The following is a 22,599-nucleotide window of genomic DNA, read 5'->3' as shown; positions in this document are numbered from 1 at the left end:
AATTCATACACATCTGCTACTTAATGTCCCTGTAATCTATTTTCCATGAAATAATTCTTGCTGTGTTTTTCTGTCCCCTTGCAATGCCCCCCATGAGCTCCCCAGTTTCTCTCACTTTTGTGTGTTTGGAAGGAGCAACACACAATAGTTGTCCTCTAACAACTAAATCCACCGTTTTATGGACAATACAAATCATATAGTCCAAAGTTCATCTCAGGAAAGAGCATGAAAGGGTGGCCACCCTCTAACAGGAAGCAGAGCAGCAAAAAAAAAACAGGAATTTGAAGATTTGGAAGAGGCTGAGAGCAATAGAAGGTAGTTGTTGTTTTTTTACATCATTGCTTGCTTCTTTCCCCCATTCTTTTCAGTATAATGATAATTTGAAAGTTTAGTGTATTTCATTTCCACTTATAGAATAGCTATATTGCCTTGCAGGGTCTCACTAGAAGATCTGTGTAGCCAATCTGACATACTATATCTTAAGCAGGGCTACATCATTACATGCTGCTTGGTGCCATGCTCATGTGCTCCAATGCTGTGCTTGGGGCATTACAGGCAGCACCCAAGAATTCATTGGACTTGTAGTCCTGATGCATTCGATTACATATGTATTCTCTGATGTATGCACGTTCCCCAATCGGAGAGTCACAAGGAAGTGATAATCCAGAAGGGAAAATGTAAGTGTAAATGCAAGATGCAGGAACAAAAAAAAAAATGTGTTTTACAGCTAGTTAAGTAGACCTAGGACATCTCATATCTGAGTGTATAATATTACCTCAAATTTTACTAAAATCATAGCTATTTAGCTACAATAGGGAGTCTACTATATGGTAGCTAAAGATTGCTACTGCACATACAAGCTAATATACTTTTTACTTACATATTCATTCCTGGCATTCCAGGACCACCTAATGAATTTGGAGGTCTCATTCCACTTCCATAGTTCTAGAACATAAGAATAACAAGTCAAATTGCAAGAAAAGGATTCATATTCCAACCCATGCTGTCCCAAGCTTATTTAAATTCAGTACACAGCAATCGTGTTCTAGAATATTCTCAGCTGTCCTTCAGAGCAGATGCTGTGAACTGTACCCGAGGGGTAATTCTGACAGCTTTAGAAAGTAATCCTGGCGATTAAAGTATATTTAGAATAACAATGGAAGCGATTTCCTTGCTGAAATAGTAGGAGATATAAGGAGCAGTCCTTTAAATGTACCACATATGAATGTTTACATTAAAAACTTGCATTTTATTGCAAGTTTGAAAGAAATAAATCATTAAAAGCATAAACAGAAAAAAAATCCAGATTGATATAATCATTGATTGTGCTTAGGATCAGCATGTTTCATGATATGCTCACTTCCTCAGGACCTGCACTGGACTATTCAAACAGAGATAAATCCAAAAATGTACTTGTATCCAAATAATGGATGATCCGATATATAGGATGACACTGGGGTTCTCAAGTAGATATATAAATCCCATCCAATAAAAAAGAGAGGGTACCCTATTTAAACAAGCCAAGGATTATAAAAAACAAGAATTGTGTTTTCCAATGTCAGTGAGGAACCATTCCAAAAACAAAACTTAGTGAAAATATACTCAAACAATCAAACAATACTACTATATCAAACAGAACCCATAAGTGCTGCATGTGAGAAAAATGCACTAGCTACCCCTGAGTCAAAAAGTTGTGATGAGTGTCAATCTGGAAGTTTTTTTTGTTTATGGTTTTAATGAATTGTTTCTTGCAAATTTGTAACAAAATATGTTTTAGTCTATATGTTCCTATGTGGTACATTTATACTCCCCCTCCTTATATGTATCTCTATCTATTTTTTAAGAAGTCATGCGACTTTGCCTGTGACTTTTCCCTGCGACTTCCTTGTAACTTAATCATACCTGGATGCTATTTAGGAGTATGGGCTAAAATCGCACACAAGTTGGACCAAAGTAGTGCAGAAACCTTTTCTAAAATTGGAGCAAATTATGTAATATCAGTTAAGACAGCTCTCATAGGGAAACATTAAATTTGACATGCCATGCGAGGGTCTAATCCCGTGTACACACGACTGGACTTTTTGAAAACAAAGGTCCAAAGGAACAAATCCGTTGGACAATTCGACAGTGTGTGGGCTTCAATTGGACCTTTGCTGTCTAAACATCAGACGGACTTTAGATTTAGAACGTTTCAAATCTTTCCGATGGACTTGAGTCCGGTCGAAAAATCTGTTTGTATGCTAGTCCAATGGACAAAAATCAACGCTAAGGCACCTATTGGCTACTGGCTATGAACTTCCTTGTTCTACTCCGGTCGTACATAATCACGTTCAAATCCATCGGACTTTGGTGTGCTTGTTTATGGCCAAGTCCGTTCGTTTGGAAAGTCTGTCGGAACTCCGCCAAAAGTCCGTCAGGAAGACCATCGGACCTAGTCCGTCGAAAAGTCCGGTCATGTGTACACGGCATAAGAAGTCCAATCCCTGGGGGGACCTCAATATCAGAACAAGTATGATGCACTAAATCACCATGCATCCAACTATGACCATAAAACTGAAGATGTTAAACGTTTAAATGTATCAAAGTAGCTACATCCAAGAGGGGAAATCTGTTATATAGGACAGATTTTTATAGGACTCTCTTCTCATAATAAATTCAAAAGTCAATGACACTGAGCTAAATCTCTCTCAGAAATATTCAAAAATGTCAAGTCTCAGAAAATGTTCAGAACAAAGAGCACGCCCAATAAATATGCATAAGAGATCTCAAATTTCCCATGGTGACTCTAAAACCCAACATGTTTTGCTTTTAAAAAAGCTTCACCAGGGTTGAAGTGCAATTCACCTCCGTAACATCTCTAAAATTCACCCCTTTTTAACAAATGAAACCACTGAGCTCCTTATTCACTCCCTTGTTATCTCTCGCCTTGACTATTGCAACTCCCTTCTCATTGGCCTGCCTCTCATTGGCCTGCCTCTCCATAGTCTATCCCCTCTTCAGTCTATCATGAATGCTGCTGCCAGACCTATCCACCTTACCAACCTCTCAGTGTCTGCTAACCCTCACCTTAAATCCCTACACTGGCTCCCAATCACCCAGCGAATTAAATTCAAAATATTAACCACAACATACAAAGCCATTCACAACTCTGCCCCGAGCTACATCTCCAATCTTATCTCCAAATATCACCCAAATCATCCTCGCTGCTCTTCTCAAGACCTCCAACTCTCAAGCTCTCTCATCTCCTCCTCCCATGCTCATCTCCAGGATTTCTCCTGAGCCTCTCCCATCCTCTGGAACTCGCTACCTCCACTGGTCTGGCTATCCCCGAAAACTCCACTGGTCTGGCTATCTCTGAAAACTCATCTCTTCAGGAAAGCCTATCACATCTACAACTAATCTCCTACCACTTCCATCAGCTCATTCCCCACAGTTACAACCTTTTGTACCGCCTGCCCCACCTTATTAGATTGTAAGCTCTTCTGAGCAAGGCCCTCTTAATCCTCTTGTGTTTTATTGTATTGTAACTGTATTGTCTCCTTTTATATTGTAAAGAGCTGCGTAAATTGTTGGCGCTATATAAATCCTGTATAATAATAATAACCTACCATATTTGTGGATATTTCTGAGAGAGATTTAGCTCAAAGAAAGTGTAGTTGACGGTTGTTTTTTTTTTTATGAGGAGAGAGTCTTTTAAAAATAAGCAGAGTTCTCCTGTTCAGGTATTTAACCACTTTACATTTGATTTATTTAAGCTTTTAACATTTTCAGAAAAAAGTTAAGTATTGTGGTCATAGTGGATTATATGCATGGAGATTTAGTGCATCACTCTTGTTTTGCCATTTAGAATTAATAAAAAAAGGTACAGAGTACTACTGAACACATCACTTTAATGTACTGTTTGGATTAAAAACAAAAACAAAAAAAACAGAAGGTTCTTGCTGATATGCTAAAATGTTGTTTTAGGGTCAATTTTTCATATCTAAATAGAAGTATGCTTCCTGGCTTGTTACCTGAGGCCCCATAGCTGCCATGCTTCGCGGTGGGTTCATTCTCTGCATGGGTCCTGCCATGTTTGGATGCCCTAGGAAATAACAAATTTGTAGTATTTGTATTAGTTATAAGTAATAATACATAGTAATAGATAGTTGATTTTAACACCTTTACCTGCCCAATATAAAAAGGCATCAATCAAATCCAATACCTATTTTTATCTCTAATTCTTTTTTTTTGCTTGTTATATGAATTTCATATTAATGAATTGCTATCAATATGTATGTTTTACTAACTCTATAAATACATGTCCAAAGTTGTTTTGTGCCACAAAATATGTATGAGGACCCCTTTTGCTTGGCAGCCGGAGGCATTTGTCAGCTTTGAAAGGTTTATATCTGGCTAGGTGTTGGGGAACCACATACCAACGCATTAGTAGCTTATAATTAGATTCAATTGCAGCAATATGAATGGAGCAATGTGCAGTGGTGTGCCATATATAATGTCAGTCTGTATCTTCAATCAACCTGCCATTTTACAGATTTTTGGGGAATCCATAAAACAGTTTCAATAGAAATAGGATCCAATTAGAGTGCTTCAATGGAAAAGAGGTGGATCAATAGAATTGTTGTATGTTGCTAGTCAAGCTATTTGCGCTAAAAAATCATTTTGATATGTTTAGGACTGTCACTGCAAGACCCCCCTTTTTTAGGTGGAAAAGTGTATTGCGATTTACACTGGGTTTATACTTATCCTAGATAAAGGAGAATATTTGATTTTGTATTGATCTCAATACATGAGAATGTGTCTTCAAAGGAAGAGTTTAAAATAAATAAAGTAGTTTAGAAAGGAGGATCATCTTTATTAACCAAGAGATTTGATATTTTTCCAAGATTCAAGAAGAGTATGTAAATGAAATGAAATCCATTCTTTATTGATCTTGCCCAAACATTTAACCCAAATAGGAAAGTAAATTGGTTGGACTAAATGTTAGCCTACAGTTATTGTCAGTTGATTGGAAGCTGAAATAACTAATTTTTATTACAGTTTAAAGAAATTGTGAGAAATGTAATCCACAGTTTTTTGCCACATTAAATATTTGGAAGAATATATAGAAAATCATTATAATCCCTTTGGTTTAAGAATACACATCTTCTCAATATTAAAAATGTCAGTGGGAATCTAATTTAAATATCTGCTCTCAAAATATGATGACTATGCTTATCTAGAAGTACAAAAAGAAACACAAACTATAGATGATGCAATGCAACTATTATATATCTATGACAGGAAACAGAGAAACAGGGAATGCTCTTCCCTTACAATTCTGAGTAAGCTCATGAACTATGCACATAGTAAAGAATCATATTATTAAAATACATTTCAATGTAAAAGGAATAGAATTGCAACAAAAGGATTTTTTGTGATACTGTCCTGCTAAGCAAACTGTTGTGTATCTGCTGAGCAGTCAGATTCAGTGGCGTTGATTTACTAAAAACAAAGAGGCTGGTCACTTTCCAAGAGAAGTTGCACTTTGAAAGGCAATTTTCCCCAGTGAATATAGGGAAGCTTTGCTGACTTCCATTATTCAAACAAGCAAGCATAAAGAAACTACAAATGCACTAAATTAACAGAACAGTTAGAGCCGGTTCACACAGGGGCAACCCGGGATCCAACTTCAGGTCGCCCCAAGTCACGCTGTTGAGAAAATCAATGGTAGTGAATGGAGCTGTCTTAATGTACACTACAGCAGTCGCTCCGACTTCAAAAGAGGTTCCTGTACGACTTCAAACCGACTTCTAGGTGACTTGTACCCATTGACTTCAGTGGAAGTCACCTCCAAGTCAGATCTTCATCTATATTGAAGCGACAATGTCGCCTCTCTAATAATAAAAACCGGCATGGGTTCCCCTTCAAGGGCCAAAAAAAGGGTGTGGGGGTCCCCCAAAAATCCATACCAGACCCCTATCCGAGCATGCAGCCCGGCCGGTCAGGAAAGGGGGTGGGGACGAGCGAGTGTCCCCCTCCTGAACCGTACCAGGCCGCATGCCCTCAACATGGGTGGTGGGTGCTTTGGGGAAGCGGGGGCACCCTGCAGGCCCCCCACCCCAAAGCACCTTGTCCCCATGTTGATGAGGACAAGGGCCTCTTCCCGACAACCCTGGCCGTTGGTTGTCGGGGTCTGCGGGTGGGGGGCTTATCGGAATCTGGGAGCCCCCTTTAATAAGGGGGCCCCTAGATCCCGGCATCCACCCTATGTGAATGAGTATGGGGTACATCGTACCCCTACCCATTCACATGAGGAAAAAAGTCTTAATAAAAAAACACACTGCACAGGTTTTTAAAGTAATTTATTAGGCAGCTCCAGGGGTCTTCTTCCGAGTTCGAGGGTCTCTTCCGACTTCTCAGCTGTCTTTGGCCTCTTCTCCCGGTGTCCGGCCTCTTCTCCCGCTCTCCGGGTATTCTTCTAGCTCTTTTGCTAGTGGTGGCCCAGTCTTCTGCGTCGTCTTGTTCCCTCTTCTCTTCCTGTGATGTTGACACGACGCTCTCTCCCGCTGTAATGCAGTGTGAGTGGTGTGCAGCGACTTATATAGACAGGGGGCGTGGTCACCGGGTGATGTCACACGGTGACCCCACCCCTTATGATGTCACAGTCTCAGCAAGCCCCAGATCAGATAAGGATCTGGTATGGATTTTGGGGGGCCCCGACGCCGTTTTTTCTGCGTTTCGGGTTCCCCTTAAAATCCATTCCAGACCTAAGGGCCTGGTATGCTCTTGGAGGGGGAACCCATGCTATTTTTTATTTAAAATTTGGCGTGGAGTTCCCCCTCGAGACCTGATTATTCTGTGATTGGCCACGGCCAAAGTCGCCTGGCCTGGGGGCGACTTAAAGTCGTGTTGTAAGTCACCCCAAGTTGCGTTGAAGTCGCGCTGTGATTCATACTCAAGTCATGTGCAAGTTGCCTTCCAAAGTCGCTGGAAGTCGTGTTGCCCCTGTGTGAACCGGCTCTTATTTGTAAAGATGCTAAGTATGTCTTTTAGTGTCTGTTCCCTACTGCAGTAGTTGTCATTAATTTGGAACCACTGATCAATATGAGGATAGGAGTTGCCTATCAATAAAATTTCTAATACACAAGCAAAAGATTTGTTTAAAATAAAAGGGATTAGAAAATACAGAATTATGTAATTAATTTTCTGCTCCAATGACAAGGAGAGGTTGATTTACTGAAACCGGAGAGTGCAAAATCAGATGCAGCTGTGCATGGTAGCCAATCACCTTCTAACTTCAGCTTGTTCAATTAAAGCTGAACTCCAGCTTTTGATATACTTTACACAGTTTGCTTGGGCCATCTTGGACCATACAAACTATGTCCCTCACTAACATGTGAGGCTGCTGGATGTGTGGTATAAAGTGTATCAAAAGCTGGAGTTCCGCTTTAACCACCTCAATACTAAGCACTTTCACCCCTGTGACAGACCTAACAAGGACAGGGGTTTTTGGAGGGGACTGAATGCTGGCCTCCTTCTTACCGATCGTGGGCCCTGGCATTTAGGGGAATGGGTCTTTTTGTGAGCTGTGTGCCTCGGGACTCTTCTGGTGGTGTTGCTTTGGATTCAGGTCCATATCCCCCAAGACACACAGACTCTGGGAACCCTGTATGTGCCATATTGGAAATAGTGACTGATTCATACTGTTAAGACACATACTGTTAGATGCTGATGTAATCAACTCTGCTATTGTGAGGTTTTCTTGGATTTTCCCAAAGACTATTCTTGGTTGTTAATTCTGAACAATACATGATACTTGAAAGAGCTGATCACATTGACGGACTCTCTGGTCACCTAGGCTGCCTTAAGTGCTGTGTTAATTAACATGTTAATTATGTAATTGTCTTTTAGGTTGTTGCTATAGGGGAGGGGGAGTATCCATGAGCAGCCCTACCTCGTTATCTAACCCCTTTTGTTAAAAGTGTATAAAAAGGCTGTATTCTGTCCAATAAAGCATTCAGGATTCTACAAGCTATTTTCAGCTAGACTTGTATTCAATGCAGCTATAATAATATATCTCTCTGATGGTCAGACTGGAGGAAGCAGGATATACTGACAGAAGAACTCAAGCAGAGTGTGGGATAGGATCCGTCACAAACCCCTTCCTGCCCAAGCCATTTTTCAGCTTTCTGCATTGTCACACTTTGAAGGACAATTGCGCGGTCATGCTACACAACCATGTGACATTTTTTATCATATGTATATTTTCTTCACAAAAATAGAGCTTTCTTTTGGTGGTATTTAATCACTTCTGGGTTTTTTATTTTTTCCAAAAAAAGAAAAAGTTTCTGTGAGTAATTTTTCTTCTTCACTGATGGGCGTTGATGAGGCTGCACTGATGGGTACTAATAGGCTGCACTGATGAGCACTGATGAGGTGGCACTTATGGGCACTGATAAGGTGGCACTTATGGGCACGGATTAGGTGGCACAGATGAGGAGGCACGAATATACTGCAATTATGGGCACTGATAGGCGGCACTGATGGGCACAGATAGGCGGCACTGGTGGGCACAGATAGGTGGCACTGGTGGGAACAGATAGGCAGCAAGGATAAGGCTGCATTGATGGGCACTGATGGGCGGGACTAATGGGCACTGATTGGCATTGATGGATGACATTGATGGGCAGCAGTGATGGGCATTGATGGGCAGCAGTGATAGCCAGCACTGACTGGCATCACTAATGGGCACTTATTGCTGGAACCTGTGGGCACTGATTTCTGGCACTGGTGGACACTCATTGATGGCACTGGGGGCACTCATTGCTGGCACTGTGGGGATTTTATTGTAATAAGGGCACTGATGATTACATAGAGGTCTTTTGTGAGGAGATGCCGCTGATCGGCTCTCTTGTGCTCACACTCTGTCAGTGTGAGGCCAGGAGCGCCGATTACCGACATCTCCTTGTTTACATTTGACTGGCTGTGATTGGACACAGCCGATCACATGGTTAAAGAGCCACAGCCACAGCACTTTACAGAGATTGGGATTGCGCCTAGCAACATGGTGCAGTCACAATCGCCGTGATGTGCGCCACCGTGGGCACGCGAGAGCTGCTGTTCTGAGATGCCATCATATGACGGTGTCCCAGAACAAGAGACACACCTCCCCACTGTCATTTGATGGGAAGTGGTTAATCTCTAACAAAAAAAACTTGGACTTTATATGCAGAGCTACACCAGATTTTGCATTCCACAGTTTTAATAAATCAACCCCGGAGAATAAAACATAGAACAAACACCTTTTAGCAGCTGGACCCTGACAGTCTGGAGAATTAATACATTTCAGACACTTCAAACATGCTGTCAACATTAAAGTTATGTATGTTATGAAGAAGCCTTCTCCAATCAGATGTGAAGGGATGTTAGTGGCTTTCTATGCTAATTTCCACAGGCAAATTTGACCTAACTAAAAGCTTTACACCCAGATAGGTGTAGAGGGTTATGTGATACAAGTGTGTAATTATGGTTAGACATTGTAGCACGCATATTATCTTATCTACATTTAGAGACCAAACACTGATAATGGAACTATTATAGTCCCAGAGGGACCCATTTTATTAAGAACTCCCCTAGATCTTCAGCTTTCAGGGTATGTTTACATTAAAGTGAATGTAAAGTCAAATTTTTTCCCCTATAAAAATAACAAACATGTTATGCTTACCTGCTCTGTTGCAGTGGATTTGCACAGAGCAGCCCAGATTCTCGTCTTCTCGGGTCCCTCTTCTGTGATCCTGGCCCTTTTCTCCTGTTGAGTGCCCCCACAGCAAGCAGCTTGCTATGGGGGCACCTTCAGACACAGAGCCAACCCGGGCCCATCCCCTCTCTCCTCTGGCTAACTGACTTTGATTGACAGCCAATAGCACCACTGCTGTGTCTCAGCCAGTTTGAAGGGAGAATCTCGGACGGCTGAGACACTCGTGGACATTGCAGGACAGAGAGGTAAGTGTTAGGGGGACTGAGGGGGGCTGCTGCACACAGAAGGCTTTTTATCTTAATGCATAGAATGCATTAAAATAAAAAACCTTCTGACTTTACAATCCCTTTAAGTTTTTGAACAAAGACCTTCAGGGCAGGATCCAGAACTATTAAATGAAAACTGCAATTTTAAAGAGATGAAAATTTCATTCAAAATTATATTAAAATGTTACAAATAATATGAGAGTTTTGTGACTGGATTTATATATACTTTAATAATTAACCCAAAATACACTGTTAGGATGCTGGAGCGTCACAATGACAATGGTTGTAACTCACAGAATAAGTTAAAGTGATCAAATAGTATAGTGTGATTGGCTGAAGGGTGCTACTATGTATATGATGGATAAGTTAATTTATTAACTAAATTACAGTAGGTAGCAGTGGGTATATTTACATGAGATATATAAAATGTAAATATCTGCTGTTGCCAGCTCGCCACCTCTTCTCCAAATGTCTAAGTCACCATATGGTGATAAAGTAGTGTTTGATTATTCTAATTCAGGTACTCAGGATGCACTGTACAAGTGTTCCTTAATGGAAGCAAAACTCTGTCTGGGGAGTGCAGCAGTAAAAAGCAACCCTGATCATCGTGACATTAGTTATATCAGTTATATAGGACACAAATTATGAAATGTAATTTTAGGATAGAACTATTTCTCTTACTGACCAAATTTGTTGTTTAAAAAAAAGATGCACTCCCAAACTCTAGTATCAGACATATTAAAGCTGAATTCCAGGATCAGCAAATATTGTCTAAATACAAAATGTATATATATTGTATTCTTACTTCAATTTTGGTGTGTTTTTTGTATTTCTTTCAGATCTATGCAGTACCCTAGTTTGAAATGTATCTGTGCAGAGGCTTCCTGTAATACAGATCAGTCACTGCTGCTCTCTCTCATTGTGAAGAGTGACTGGTAACTGGACAATAATATTATTAACAGCAAGTAAAGAAATTCAGGCAGTGAAAAATATAGTCTTCCTTTGCTTTGGTGATCAGTGAAGAAGGGCCCTTTAGATTGGGCATCCATGGGGAAATGAGCCCTTACATTGGTGGTAAGTGGGAGAAGGACCCGACTGATCAGTGGAAAGACTTCCCCTTACATACATTACATTATTGCTCAATGGAAAGAATACTGCCTTGCAGATCTCTAAAAATATATTTGGTGTCAGTGGTTGCAGAAATTGCTCATTACTCAAGCAACACCTAGCAACTTTTGGAGGAACCCTAGGCTTCCACAAGACTCTGGCTGAAAAAGGCTGTTTTAGAATGTTTCTTTGCCTTGCTTGTGAATTAGCTAAAAATATAAATGTAAATGTATTTTTTAGGAAACACTAAAGCTACACAAACATTTAACCAACTTTCAAAAAACATTTTCTAAATCTTCAATGAATAGGAGCAAATCTGTATTTTAGTTTTAGCTTACTGCAGCTGTGCATTTTCATACATTTGTTTACTTCTGTATTGGTCTGACATGGTTATGCGTATTAACCCACTTACACATTCAGTTTGTTTCTATATAATCATACCTTGTGGCCGTGTTGGGTCAATGGAGTTTGGCAGCAAAGGCTGAGAACCTGGAACCCCAACGGGGGGCTATATAAAAAAAAATATTTTTATTTGTTTGAAGGATGAATACTTAAGAACAATAACTAAAGCAGGAATACTAAAGAATAGTAATTAAATCAAATATGTTATGTCCAAATGTTGGGTATTTCAAAATAAGCATGTAATGAAAATAATGCATATAAAGAAAATACTGTAAGTAAAAAGCACCTGTACAAAACTTTTCTGTCAATATAGCAGATCTAGAGATACACAGAGTAGGAAGTTATAAGCAAATCTTAGTGTTAAAATCTGAGCCCCTCACCTCCTGAGCCTCTATTTGAGTCAGTGAGGTTACTTGACACTTTTTTCGTAAAAATTTAGATCTGCTTATGAATTCAACTATATTTCTGGGTCTACTATGTCTACAAAATATTTAGATGGGTGTTTTTTTTTTACTGAAAGTAATCTCCTTTTATGCATTCTGATGTTTTTTATTAACTTGTATTATTTCATTACTGTGACAATTTTAGCTAAAATAAATAGTTTATATCCACATTTGTCTATCATATTTTCTACCATGAAAACATTCCTACAATGAACTATGGGTGATCATAAAAAAAAAGGGAAAGAAAGAAAGCTAATCCTTGCAGTTTTTTTTGAGTGAATGTGAGTGTAAAAAAAAAATAACAATACGTTTGGAAATTCTATAGTATGAGATAATTTACCAGTTTAATTTGAATGCAAACAGACCTGATTTGGCATTCTGAGGGTAGGTCGAGGGCCACCAGGATACCGAGGGGACATGAATGGCTGAGAACACAAAAAATAAAATATTAATAAGGTAATTGCTATAAATTATCTAGCAGAACATGATTGATTATCCACATTATGATATAATATAGTTTTATGAGGAAGGATTGTCGGAAGAGATCATTAGACTGACTAATAAACACTCATGGGAATGCGCTTTTGTTGTTTAGGGTAGATCCACAGAGAGTAGTTAAAAGAATGTGTAGCAGTTACTTTTTTATGTACAAAAGAAACACTGACAAATTATGTGAGAAAAAAAACCTTCTACCTTTACAAGTGTAAAGGTACCATACCATATGACTGAGCAGATGCAAAATGCAAATGTAAAAAATCTCATACTGTTGCTTGGTGAACATAGGGGGCAGATCTCAAAGACTTCACTCTCTATTATAGAACAGCTTAGCTTTACATGAGTCCTGGACTGGCTCCATAGTGACAGTAGGTCACAAATGAATTCTTAACCTCTCTCTGCCACCCCAAAGCCCTTCTTTGGTCTGATAAGAAATGAGTCTCCATCTTGACAGCAGCCACAGTTCACTGCTGGTTCAGATAGCATGAGAGTTTTGGCCCTTCCTTTATTCCAAGCCCCTTCACTCCCTTTTAAATAACCCTCAATTTCTCTATGACCTTAATGCCCCTTGATCTGGAACAAGGGACAGAGCTTTCTGGCCGACACATATTCTCACCAAAAAAATCTGTTCCAGTACTGTTTCAATTCTTTCTGACCTACAATGTACACACCCCTACTTCTTACCAGCTTCATCGAGAAAGATGCCTTTCTCTACAGAGGATTGACATAAATTACTCTCACCCACTTCTTCTCTATTTCATCTAAAGTGCAAGAATGCAGTTACAAAATCCCTACCAGGTGGTATTATTGCCCCACAAAGATCAAAAAGATTCTACCTTTCACTTTGGACACTTGTGGGTGCTGCTTTAGGGAACAGGACACCCATATTCACACATGGTGGGGATGCCCCTCAAACATGTCCTTTTGAAAACAATCCTCACAATTTTTATAAAAAAATGCCATCTCACCAACATACTTAACACCCTGCAGCTGGCATTACTTTCCGTTATTCCAGGATCAAGATTGTGAAATCAGCCTTGAAATTCTTTTTAACAGCAGTTGGACAGGATGTTCCAAAACACTGGAAGTCCCAAGATGTCTTTACAATGGCAGAATATGTTAAAGCTCTTAACGGCATTGTGCAAATAGAACAAGTGGCACAAGACAACAAGGGAACAGAGAGCTTCCAAGCCTTATGGGCCATTTGGATTATCTATAAAGATTCCTCAAAATTTTTAATTAATTTGTAAATTGAATTTATATACTGTACATAAGGTAAATTCAAATGACGTTCCTACTGCCCTCTATCTATCTTTTTTTACACTGCTCCCATTTTTGTTTTCTTTTTCACTCTCCCTTTCACCCCCTCATCTCTACCTGCAATTAGTTTCCTTTATTTACCCACTCTAGTCTAGTACTCGTTACAGTTTATTGCTCCACATCCAATATATTGGGATGATGCTCTGTTTGTAGAGCTAACATCTTTCCAGATAAAATCTGACTTAAAAGAAAAAATGCTGTGAGCTAAACTTCTCTACGGCATTTGCTCTTGGAAAAGTTTAGAGGGTACCCCTTATTTTACCCCCTTTATTTTCTATCATATATTTCATACCCTTTGTCATTGGACTATACAACCAGCTTCACTGAATATAATTTGTGTTGCTATATGCTTTTGGCAATATCCCTAAGCTTGTCTACTTTGTATGGGGGATTTAATATGCTATTCAACCCAGTCCTTTATATACAAAGTAGTTCCAACTCTTGTTCTGTGATTTGCCCTGCCAACCTCCTGCAAGCAGTTTCTGAACTTAGATTGGGTAGACCTTTGGAGATACTCATGCACACAAACAAAGGGATTTTCTTGTTTTATCACTGGCAAAGAGGCATTGTCCTGCATTGACCTCATGCTAGGTAACGCATTTAAAGCTAGAACATATGGTACAAATTATTTTTTTTAAAAAGTGGCTAAGATGATTCTTTCACTGAATTGCACATACATACAAAAATTTAAATTAAAAAAGAAACTGCGCTTAAAGAATAAATGCGTCACAAATAAAGAATATAGTGAAGAGTGCAATTCAAGTAAACCATAAAAGAGTTGCGCTACTAAGTATTGATGACAAAGTTGAATGTTAAGTTAAATGCAGTGATCATCCATCACATTTGAGAAATCCCAGCCATGACACCACTACTAGATTGTAGAAAGAATACAAGCTTACCAGCTTAACAGGACCTTCTAATTAAAGAAAAGTCAACAGAGCATGTGGTCATATAACCCAGCCAGGGTCTTCACAGAACTTTTTTTAAAAGGGTCTATTTGGAGGCAGATATTTAGACAGTGATGGTCATCTCATCATCCTCATAAGCTCATTCCCAAAGACAGAAGAAAATGCTGTACATAGTGTAAAACCACTTTAGCAAATGTATTCAAATATAAGATTGCACTTACATTAGTAAAATAATAATAGCGCTTTGTAAAAACTCTTCACCGGCCAGCAAAACTGCAAATGCCGCACTTCTGGGAACAGAAACATGCAATGACGTCAGCGTGTCGCTCTTCTCTATGCATTTTATCAGACGTAACGTCATCCAGGGCACAGACGCCATGCTGCGGTATTGCTGCATATATTATGCTTCAAACCTTAATCTGAGTCGCGGACCTACCAATTGGGACCATAACCAAGCATTGATTGCATTCTCAACTGCTCAAGGCTGGGCGACATTAGCGTGTATAATTCACCAAGCCTCAATATGAACATTGCCAGATCACAAAGAAGATGCATGTTTCCTAGATCACCAACTTAGTATAACACGGCAACATAAGTAAAGGGTTCACAAATCCATTGGTCATGTAGATGTCACCACATGAATTATGGTTAAATTAACATGCCAAAATAAAAAAATTCCTAAAAATTTTCAAAGGTACTATTTTAATGGGGTCACCAGGCCTTACATTTTCTAAAGGGCCCTCTAGTGGACAAATTTAATATGAACTTTATATTTGAAAAAACACAGAGCTGGACTCCCTGAGGGTAGGGACCGATGTGAGTGTGCAATGTACATAGATAGGGACAATTGTAGACACTCACAGTTGAACTGGATGGACTGGTGTCTTTACTCAACCTTACTAACTATGTAACTATGTAAACAACTGTAATGCAACTCAGAGTGTGTGTTAACCATTAGGCATTACGAATATAATTTTTTTTTATATAATACAACCCAATTAACCATAATATTTATACATTTAGCATTGGGGACAGTAGAACCTTACCCACAACAGTGAATAAGGGATCAAAAAAGTCCAAAAAAAATTTAAACCAAAAAATATTAATATACTGTAACTAAAATAAAGTATAAATATATATAAATAAACATTGGCGTATCCAATAAAAAATCATTCTACATAATGTGTGTACTATCCTAAAAAAAAAAAAAAATGCATGAATCCATTTAAATAAGAGAAAAAGAAAAAAAAGAGAGAAGGAAAGACAGAGGGGTGTCTTAGGAGTTGTCTATAAAATTATTTATGCCAACATCCACATTAGGGCCATTTGAGGTAAAAGACCTAACCTTATGTATCCATTTCATCTCCACCTTGGAGATTTCCATAACTAATGAGCTCCCTCTCCAATGTGGAGTGTATTTATCTATTCCCAAAAAAATTGTGTTTGAAGGATCTCTATTATGCGCAATTGCATAATGTCTGGATACTGAATGTTTTTTAAAACCCTTCCTTATGTTACTAATATGCTCATTGAGCCTAACTTGCAAGGCCTTCTTGGTCCTGTCCACATACTGGAGGCCACATGGGCACTGAAGCATATAAACCACAACTGGAACAGGTAAAGAAAGTAAGTTCTAGCTGCAATAAAAGTATTTGTCCTTCTATTTTGTATACCTATTGATGGCACATACTTGACATTTTCTACATTGGTAATAACCAGTGAAGTTCTGAAAGACATTTGGGGTAAATCTATCACTCAAAGAGGGAACTCCCCTATAGACCACCTGAATTTTAACAGGTAGGACGGGTCCAAGGACCTTATTAATACGTAATATATGCCAGTGCTTGTGAATTTAGTGCCATCCATGGATCCAGATTTTTCCAGCAACAAAATGTATCTCCAAACCAAAAATAATTATGTGTTGCTGCAAATTTCAAAAGGTCTATTATGAACTCTTTTTGTCGCCTGGGGAGATTTGATTCTTGATCCAAGTATTATACCACTGATGAAAAACCTAGATCATGTGGTATGGCTATATATAGTGATGTCACATCCGCTGTGACTAACCAAATGCCTTCTCTAGGTTCATAATTGAACAATATATTGATGGCATGTCTAGTGTCCTTAATGTATGAAGGCATTTTGTGAACCAGAGTTTGAATGTAAAAATGAATAAACTTGACCACCTGGGATCTTGCTAACTATAGGATGACCCAGGGGGCAAGTTTCACAGAATTTTCGGTAGATAATATATTACTAGAGTGCACGGAGCAGTTGGTACTTGAAAAGATTTTTCTTTCTTATTTAAAATGCCTTGTTTATGACCCCTATTAAAAATCCTTTCCAACTCTCTCTTATATATCCAAACTGGATCACCACTAAGTGGGGTATAAAATCCCATCCATCTCTAATAAGTAGTCACACCTAACTTAAATGACAACCCCCCTTTGTCAGCTGGCCTGATGACTAGTTATTTCTCCCTACACAATGAGTCTAATCCCTGCTCTAAATCCTTTTGCATTCTACCATTCCGAACTCATAGTTGATCAAGTTCTCAAAGGAAGCGGAGCATGCGCGGCAGCTTGTCGGATGGATGCCTGATCCGCTCCGCTCTGGCCATATAGCCTTTCCAGGGCCGCTTTCAGGGCAGAGCCCCGGCCACCGACATTACCCGAGGATAAGGGACACAGCAGAGATCCCAGGAGGGCGGGGGGACCAGCAAGGGTGACCTTTCCTGCATCCTAGATGCTGGACCAGGACCTGCTGCCTCATCCAAGATGCTGCCGGCTGCTACCACACGAGGAGGAGAACTGGTTACAGAGGAGTCTATAGCAGACCTGGATGTCTGCTCAGCCGAGCCGTCGGGCCCCACAGTGAGTACACACTACCACAACAGCCTGTCTCCCACCTCCACAGAATCCCTCATAGGCAGAAACCTGGAGGACATCTCCTATGGAGGATATCCCTGCCCCTATCCCCTATGGTGGCCATCACTGCCAGCCCAGAGGGATGTAATGCTTACATGGGGCCTCCCCTCTACCCCCCAGGATTTCTCCTCCATGATGGTAATGTTTTCCACAATGCTTTCCAGGGGTCTCTCTCAAACTGCTACCCAAATCACCACTGCCATCCAGGCGGATCTACAGCATTTAGGTGCAAGAATTGAAGCTACCGAAACTAAAGCAGACCAGACAGACTGAAAACAGAGTGAACCAGCATACTGCCCGAATTCAGGATCTGCATGGCCAGCTTGAAAATGCTTTTTCCAAAATTGATGATTTTCGAAAATAGATGAAATATAATTTCAGGATTAGGGGGGTCCCCGAATCATTCAAGGACACTGATCAAATAGTACACTCTTTTATAAAGGAACTCATCCCCAACATCCCAGACCATTTCTTGGAGATGGACTGGGCCCATAGAGCCTTGCAACTATCCCGCAAAGATGTCTTCTCCTGAGCCATTAGCGTTAAGCCACACTTCTACAAAGTAAAGGAGGAGGTGATGCACCGCTCCCGGGAGAAAGGTTCCCTTTCTTTCCAGGGTCATCCCATACAAATTTTTGCTGACTTATCACCCTATACCATACAGAAAAGGACATCGCTGAAATCAATACTGCAAGTGCTGACCCAGAAATCTATCACTTACAGATGGTCCTTCCCATTTCACCTCTCCTTCTTCCTGAATAACAAACTCTACGGCTTCTCATCCTTTGCAGATGGGTAAAGGCTGCTCCTCCAACTGGGCCTCATCACTCAAGACCATACGACAGCATCGGCTAGCAGGTGCCCCAACTCATCTTCTAAGAGACCACCACCGTCCAGTCCCATTACCCCAATGTGGCAGAAGCACCTCTCCAAAAAGTCCAAAGACTCCAGGCCCCTCTAGTTAGGATCCAATGCCTGGGTCTCTCCAAGGCCTGTTGTTGGTCCATCCTGATCCTCCTTAAGAAATCTCCTCTCCTGTTTGACCAAGCTATGATTGGCACACCCCTCCACACCCCTCCAACACTGTTGAGGAGTGCTGAAATCATTTTTTTCATTTTTTCTTTTACCTCTTTTTAGGTAGACTATTCCTGTTCTGGATTTTACACTGAACGTTTTTCAGTTCCACTGGTTTGCTCTGATTGTTGCCTGACATATAGACACCTGCTTATATAAATGACACGTTTTAACTTAAAGTTTCAGAATGCTTTCTGGGCCGAGGTGACAAGCTGGGTGTCTTGCTTAGCTTGCTGCTCTGTCATTTCCTGGTGGGGTGGGCTTTACCCGGGCCCTTGACCCGTGCTAGTTCGGATCCCCTAGGGGGGGCCCTGGCCATCTCTGTGGTCTGGAGAGGCTCATCCCCTCAGGGACCTTAACTCTTTTAGGGGCTCTGTCCTCATACGCATTAACCCGAGGGGAATCTCCCTTTGTTGTTTCTGAGGAAAGGGTTTATAGTGTGTGGGAATGGGCTCCCACACACCATCTTGAGTTTGGGATTTAATTACCTATTGTTGTTTGAAGTTCATATATTTTGCTTCTCTTTTTTCTTTCCAGAAGGTCCACCTCTTCTTCCTTCGCTCTCCTCTTCTTCTTCCCCCCTCGAAGGTCACCTAGATGTCTACTTTTCTCCAGATCGGAAGTATTCACCTGGTCAACACAGGGTAAGACCCGTGCAGATGCTGTAGCTACCCCCACTTCTGATCCATGCCCGCAAATAACACTTCTCCATCTCAGTTACCCATAGTCTCACATAATGTACAGGGCCTTAACTCTCCAGTCAAAAGGAGAGAACTGTTCAAACTCTACCAATCCCAAAAAATAGATGTCCTCTTACTCCAAGAGACCCACTTTTCCACATCTTTCAACCCCTCCTTTCTTCATCAACACTTCCCCCCATTTTACCTCTCCAATGCGGAGAATAAAACAAAAGGATTAGCCATTTGTTTTTCTAAACACTTAAACTTTTCCATGTCAGAGGTAACCGGAGACCTCTCAGGCAGATATATTTTGGTAGAAAGCACGATAGATGGGATGCTATACTCATTTGTTTCATTTTACACTCCAAATAGTGCTCAAGCTAAATCTCGAGCGGCAGCTAGAGTCCAAGGTGGCGACTCAAACGTTGCATTTGACCTTTCACTGGACAAATTGGGATTCGGACTTTCCCGTACCACATGGCCCCTAAACAAAGCCTAAAAATAGCTAACTTCTCTATGACTCAGGACTGGTTGATATTTGGAGAGAACTCAATCTCCGTTCCAAAGACTACACTCATTACTCTGCTCCCCACCAGACCTATGCCAGGATAGATAATGTTTTCCTTCAAGCCTCACACATACCTCTCACAATAAAGTCAACTTATTAAGGACTACCCTATCTTAGGTCACTCCATGATGACTCTTTCCATCCGCTATTCCAATAACTCAAACAGGGAATTTAAATGGCAACTCAATGTGGCACTCCTAAGTAACCCGGTCAATTGCACCCTCATAGAGAAAGACCTAAATGATTAATTCCACATGAATGACACTGATATAATTACCCCAGCAGTAATAAGAGACAAGATCATCCAGTTGTCCTCCCGTCTAAAGAGGGAACATCGAGCCGAGATAGATAACCTCACCAAAGAATTTCATACTTTATGTAAACGACATAAACAAGAACACACCCAAGTTTCCCTTCAAAACCTGTAAGTAGCCATTTGAACCTAAACCTTGTTCTTACCACGAGGCTGAAAAGTGCCTCAAGTGCCTCAAGATTGTACCCGGTCCATTGAACCCTCATAGAGAAAGACCTGAATGATTACTTCCACATGAATGACACTGACATAATTACCCCAGCTACTCAATGGGCAGCCCACAAAGCAGTAATAAGAGACAAGATCATCCAGTTGTCCTCCCGTCTAAAGAGGGAACATCGAGCCGAGATAGATAACCTCACCAAAGAATTTCATGCTTTATGCAAACGACATAAACAAGAACACACCCGAGTTTCCCTTCAAAACCTGGAAGCAGCCGTTTCAACCTAAACCTTGTTCTTACCACGAGGCTGAAAAGTGCCTCAAGTGCCTCAAGATTGTACTCCCAAAAGGATAAGATTCTAAATTGGCCACTAAACTGACCCCCAAACCCCGCCCTTTGGCTTTCCCCAAAATCTGCATGCCCTCTGGTGCACTAATACAGAACCCCCATATTATGGAATGCTTTCACAAATTCTATGCCACCCTATACAAAGACAATATCTCCTGCTCCCCTGCCCGACTAGAAGAATTCCTAAATACCATATCTCTTCCCAAACTCCCGGCCGATCATACAGCTCTTCTAGAAAAGCCTATTACCTCCTTTGAGTTCATCAAGACTATCAAGACACTCAAACAAGGTTCCGCCCTGGCCCAGGTGGGTTTTCAGTAGGATACTACAAGAAGTTTTCTGATACCCTAGCACCTTACCTGGTCTGGTTCTTTAACTTCGCTACACTTGGGATCTCCTTTGAAAAATTCTTGAACCATGTATATATTTCGGCCATCCCTAAACCAGGCAAAAACCCAACTGCGACTGGCAACTATCGCTTGATCTCCCTGATCAATAATGATCTTAAGTTTTTAACAAAAATACTAGAAAACCAACTCTCGTCATTCATAGCCCAGTATGTCCATAAGGATCAAGCAGGATTTATTCCAGGGAGGCAGGGACCAGACCAGGTAAGAAGGGCTATAGACGTAATAACCCTTCTGGGATCACACTGAGATTGGGGAGCCCCTCTGGAGGGGTTTTTGCTTTCCATAGACCTTCGACACAATTACATAGCTGTATATTTTCAAGGTTCTGGAGAGATGGGGACTGGGCCCTAACTTCATAGCCCTTGTACACAGGGTCGGACATTCTGACGGAAACTGTCCGATCAGACCGTGTTGTGGGTTAATCCGACCGTGTGTGGGCTTCATCTGACTTTCTGCGTCGGAATGTCCGACCAACAAAGTTTGAGAGCTGAATATAAAAATTTTCCGACAACATGATCCGATCAGACTTTGTTCGATCGTTTGTAGAGAGTTCCAATCGAACAAAGTGCCACGCATGTTCAGATCAAATTCCTAGACCAAAGCTATTGGCTACTAGCCTGAACGTAGTCCCGTCGTAACTAAATAATGTCATCACGTTACGAACGATCGGATTTTCCGACAACTTTGTCCGACCGTGTGTATGCAACACCAGTTTCGGACAAAATCGTTTGTTGTCGGAATGTCTGACCGTGTGTACAAGGGCTTAGACATTCTGCATTCCCTTTACTCTAAACCAAGTGCTCAAGTGAGAATGTAGGGCACATACTCAGGTCTTTTTGACATAGGGAAAGACACAAGACAGGGCGGCCCACTCTCGCCCCTGATAATCACCTTGACATTAAGGGAGTTATGTGCGGACCGCAAGAACATATATATTATATAGGATGGGACATGTTCTCAACTCAATGGGGCCCCTTTACGTCAGATACTGTATTAGCAAACTAGAAATGCCTAATTCAGAGAGCTATAGACTAACCCAAATTACTCACTTTTTGCAGTCCATATGGCATTATAAACCAGAACCCCCCACACTGACTGCATGCGAGACATGGTGCCCTAACATCAAGGATCAGAAGGGGGGTATTGCCATCATCTATTCCTCACTCGCTAGGGCCTCAAATAAACCTCTCTACACCAGACTCTGGGAACAGGACCTGGCAGAAGAGTGGGACCTAGATAGGTGGTATCGCTGCTTTCACAGGTCATTTAAGGGCATTCTGAACATTTCCCTGATGGAAGCCAACGTTAATATTCTTACACGCTGGTTTACTCCACCCTTGCCTAAAAATATCCCAGACACTTTCCCTATGTGCTTCAGGGGCTACGACCATATAGGCTCCCTATTTCACATCTGGTTGGCCTGCCCATGAATATGG

At 40.8% G+C, this 22,599-nt stretch overlaps 1 protein-coding gene across 5 annotated transcripts in view; it reads right to left on the bottom strand.

Annotated features, from left to right (window-relative positions):
• SSBP4 (single stranded DNA binding protein 4) overlaps positions 1 to 22,599 on the bottom strand; it is a 660,119-nt gene that overhangs the window by 23,567 nt on the left and 613,953 nt on the right. For all 5 annotated transcript variants that reach the window (XM_077475913.1, XM_077475915.1, XM_077475911.1 and 2 more), the window contains 4 exons: positions 12,323 to 12,382; positions 11,554 to 11,620; positions 4,014 to 4,084; positions 881 to 945 (listed from right to left, as the gene is read on the bottom strand). In XM_077475913.1, the coding sequence (XP_077332039.1) occupies positions 881 to 945; positions 4,014 to 4,084; positions 11,554 to 11,620; positions 12,323 to 12,382 (263 nt within the window). The remainder of the gene's footprint in view (positions 1 to 880; positions 946 to 4,013; positions 4,085 to 11,553; positions 11,621 to 12,322; positions 12,383 to 22,599) is intronic.

This window comes from Lithobates pipiens, unplaced genomic scaffold (genome assembly GCF_037356315.1).
Source record: "Lithobates pipiens isolate NorthernLeopardFrog02 unplaced genomic scaffold, aLitPip1_a1.2 Scaffold_13, whole genome shotgun sequence".
NCBI lineage: Eukaryota > Metazoa > Chordata > Amphibia > Anura > Ranidae > Lithobates > Lithobates pipiens.
Note: the sequence above shows the minus strand (reverse complement) of the source record. Positions and strands in the feature narration are given on the sequence as shown.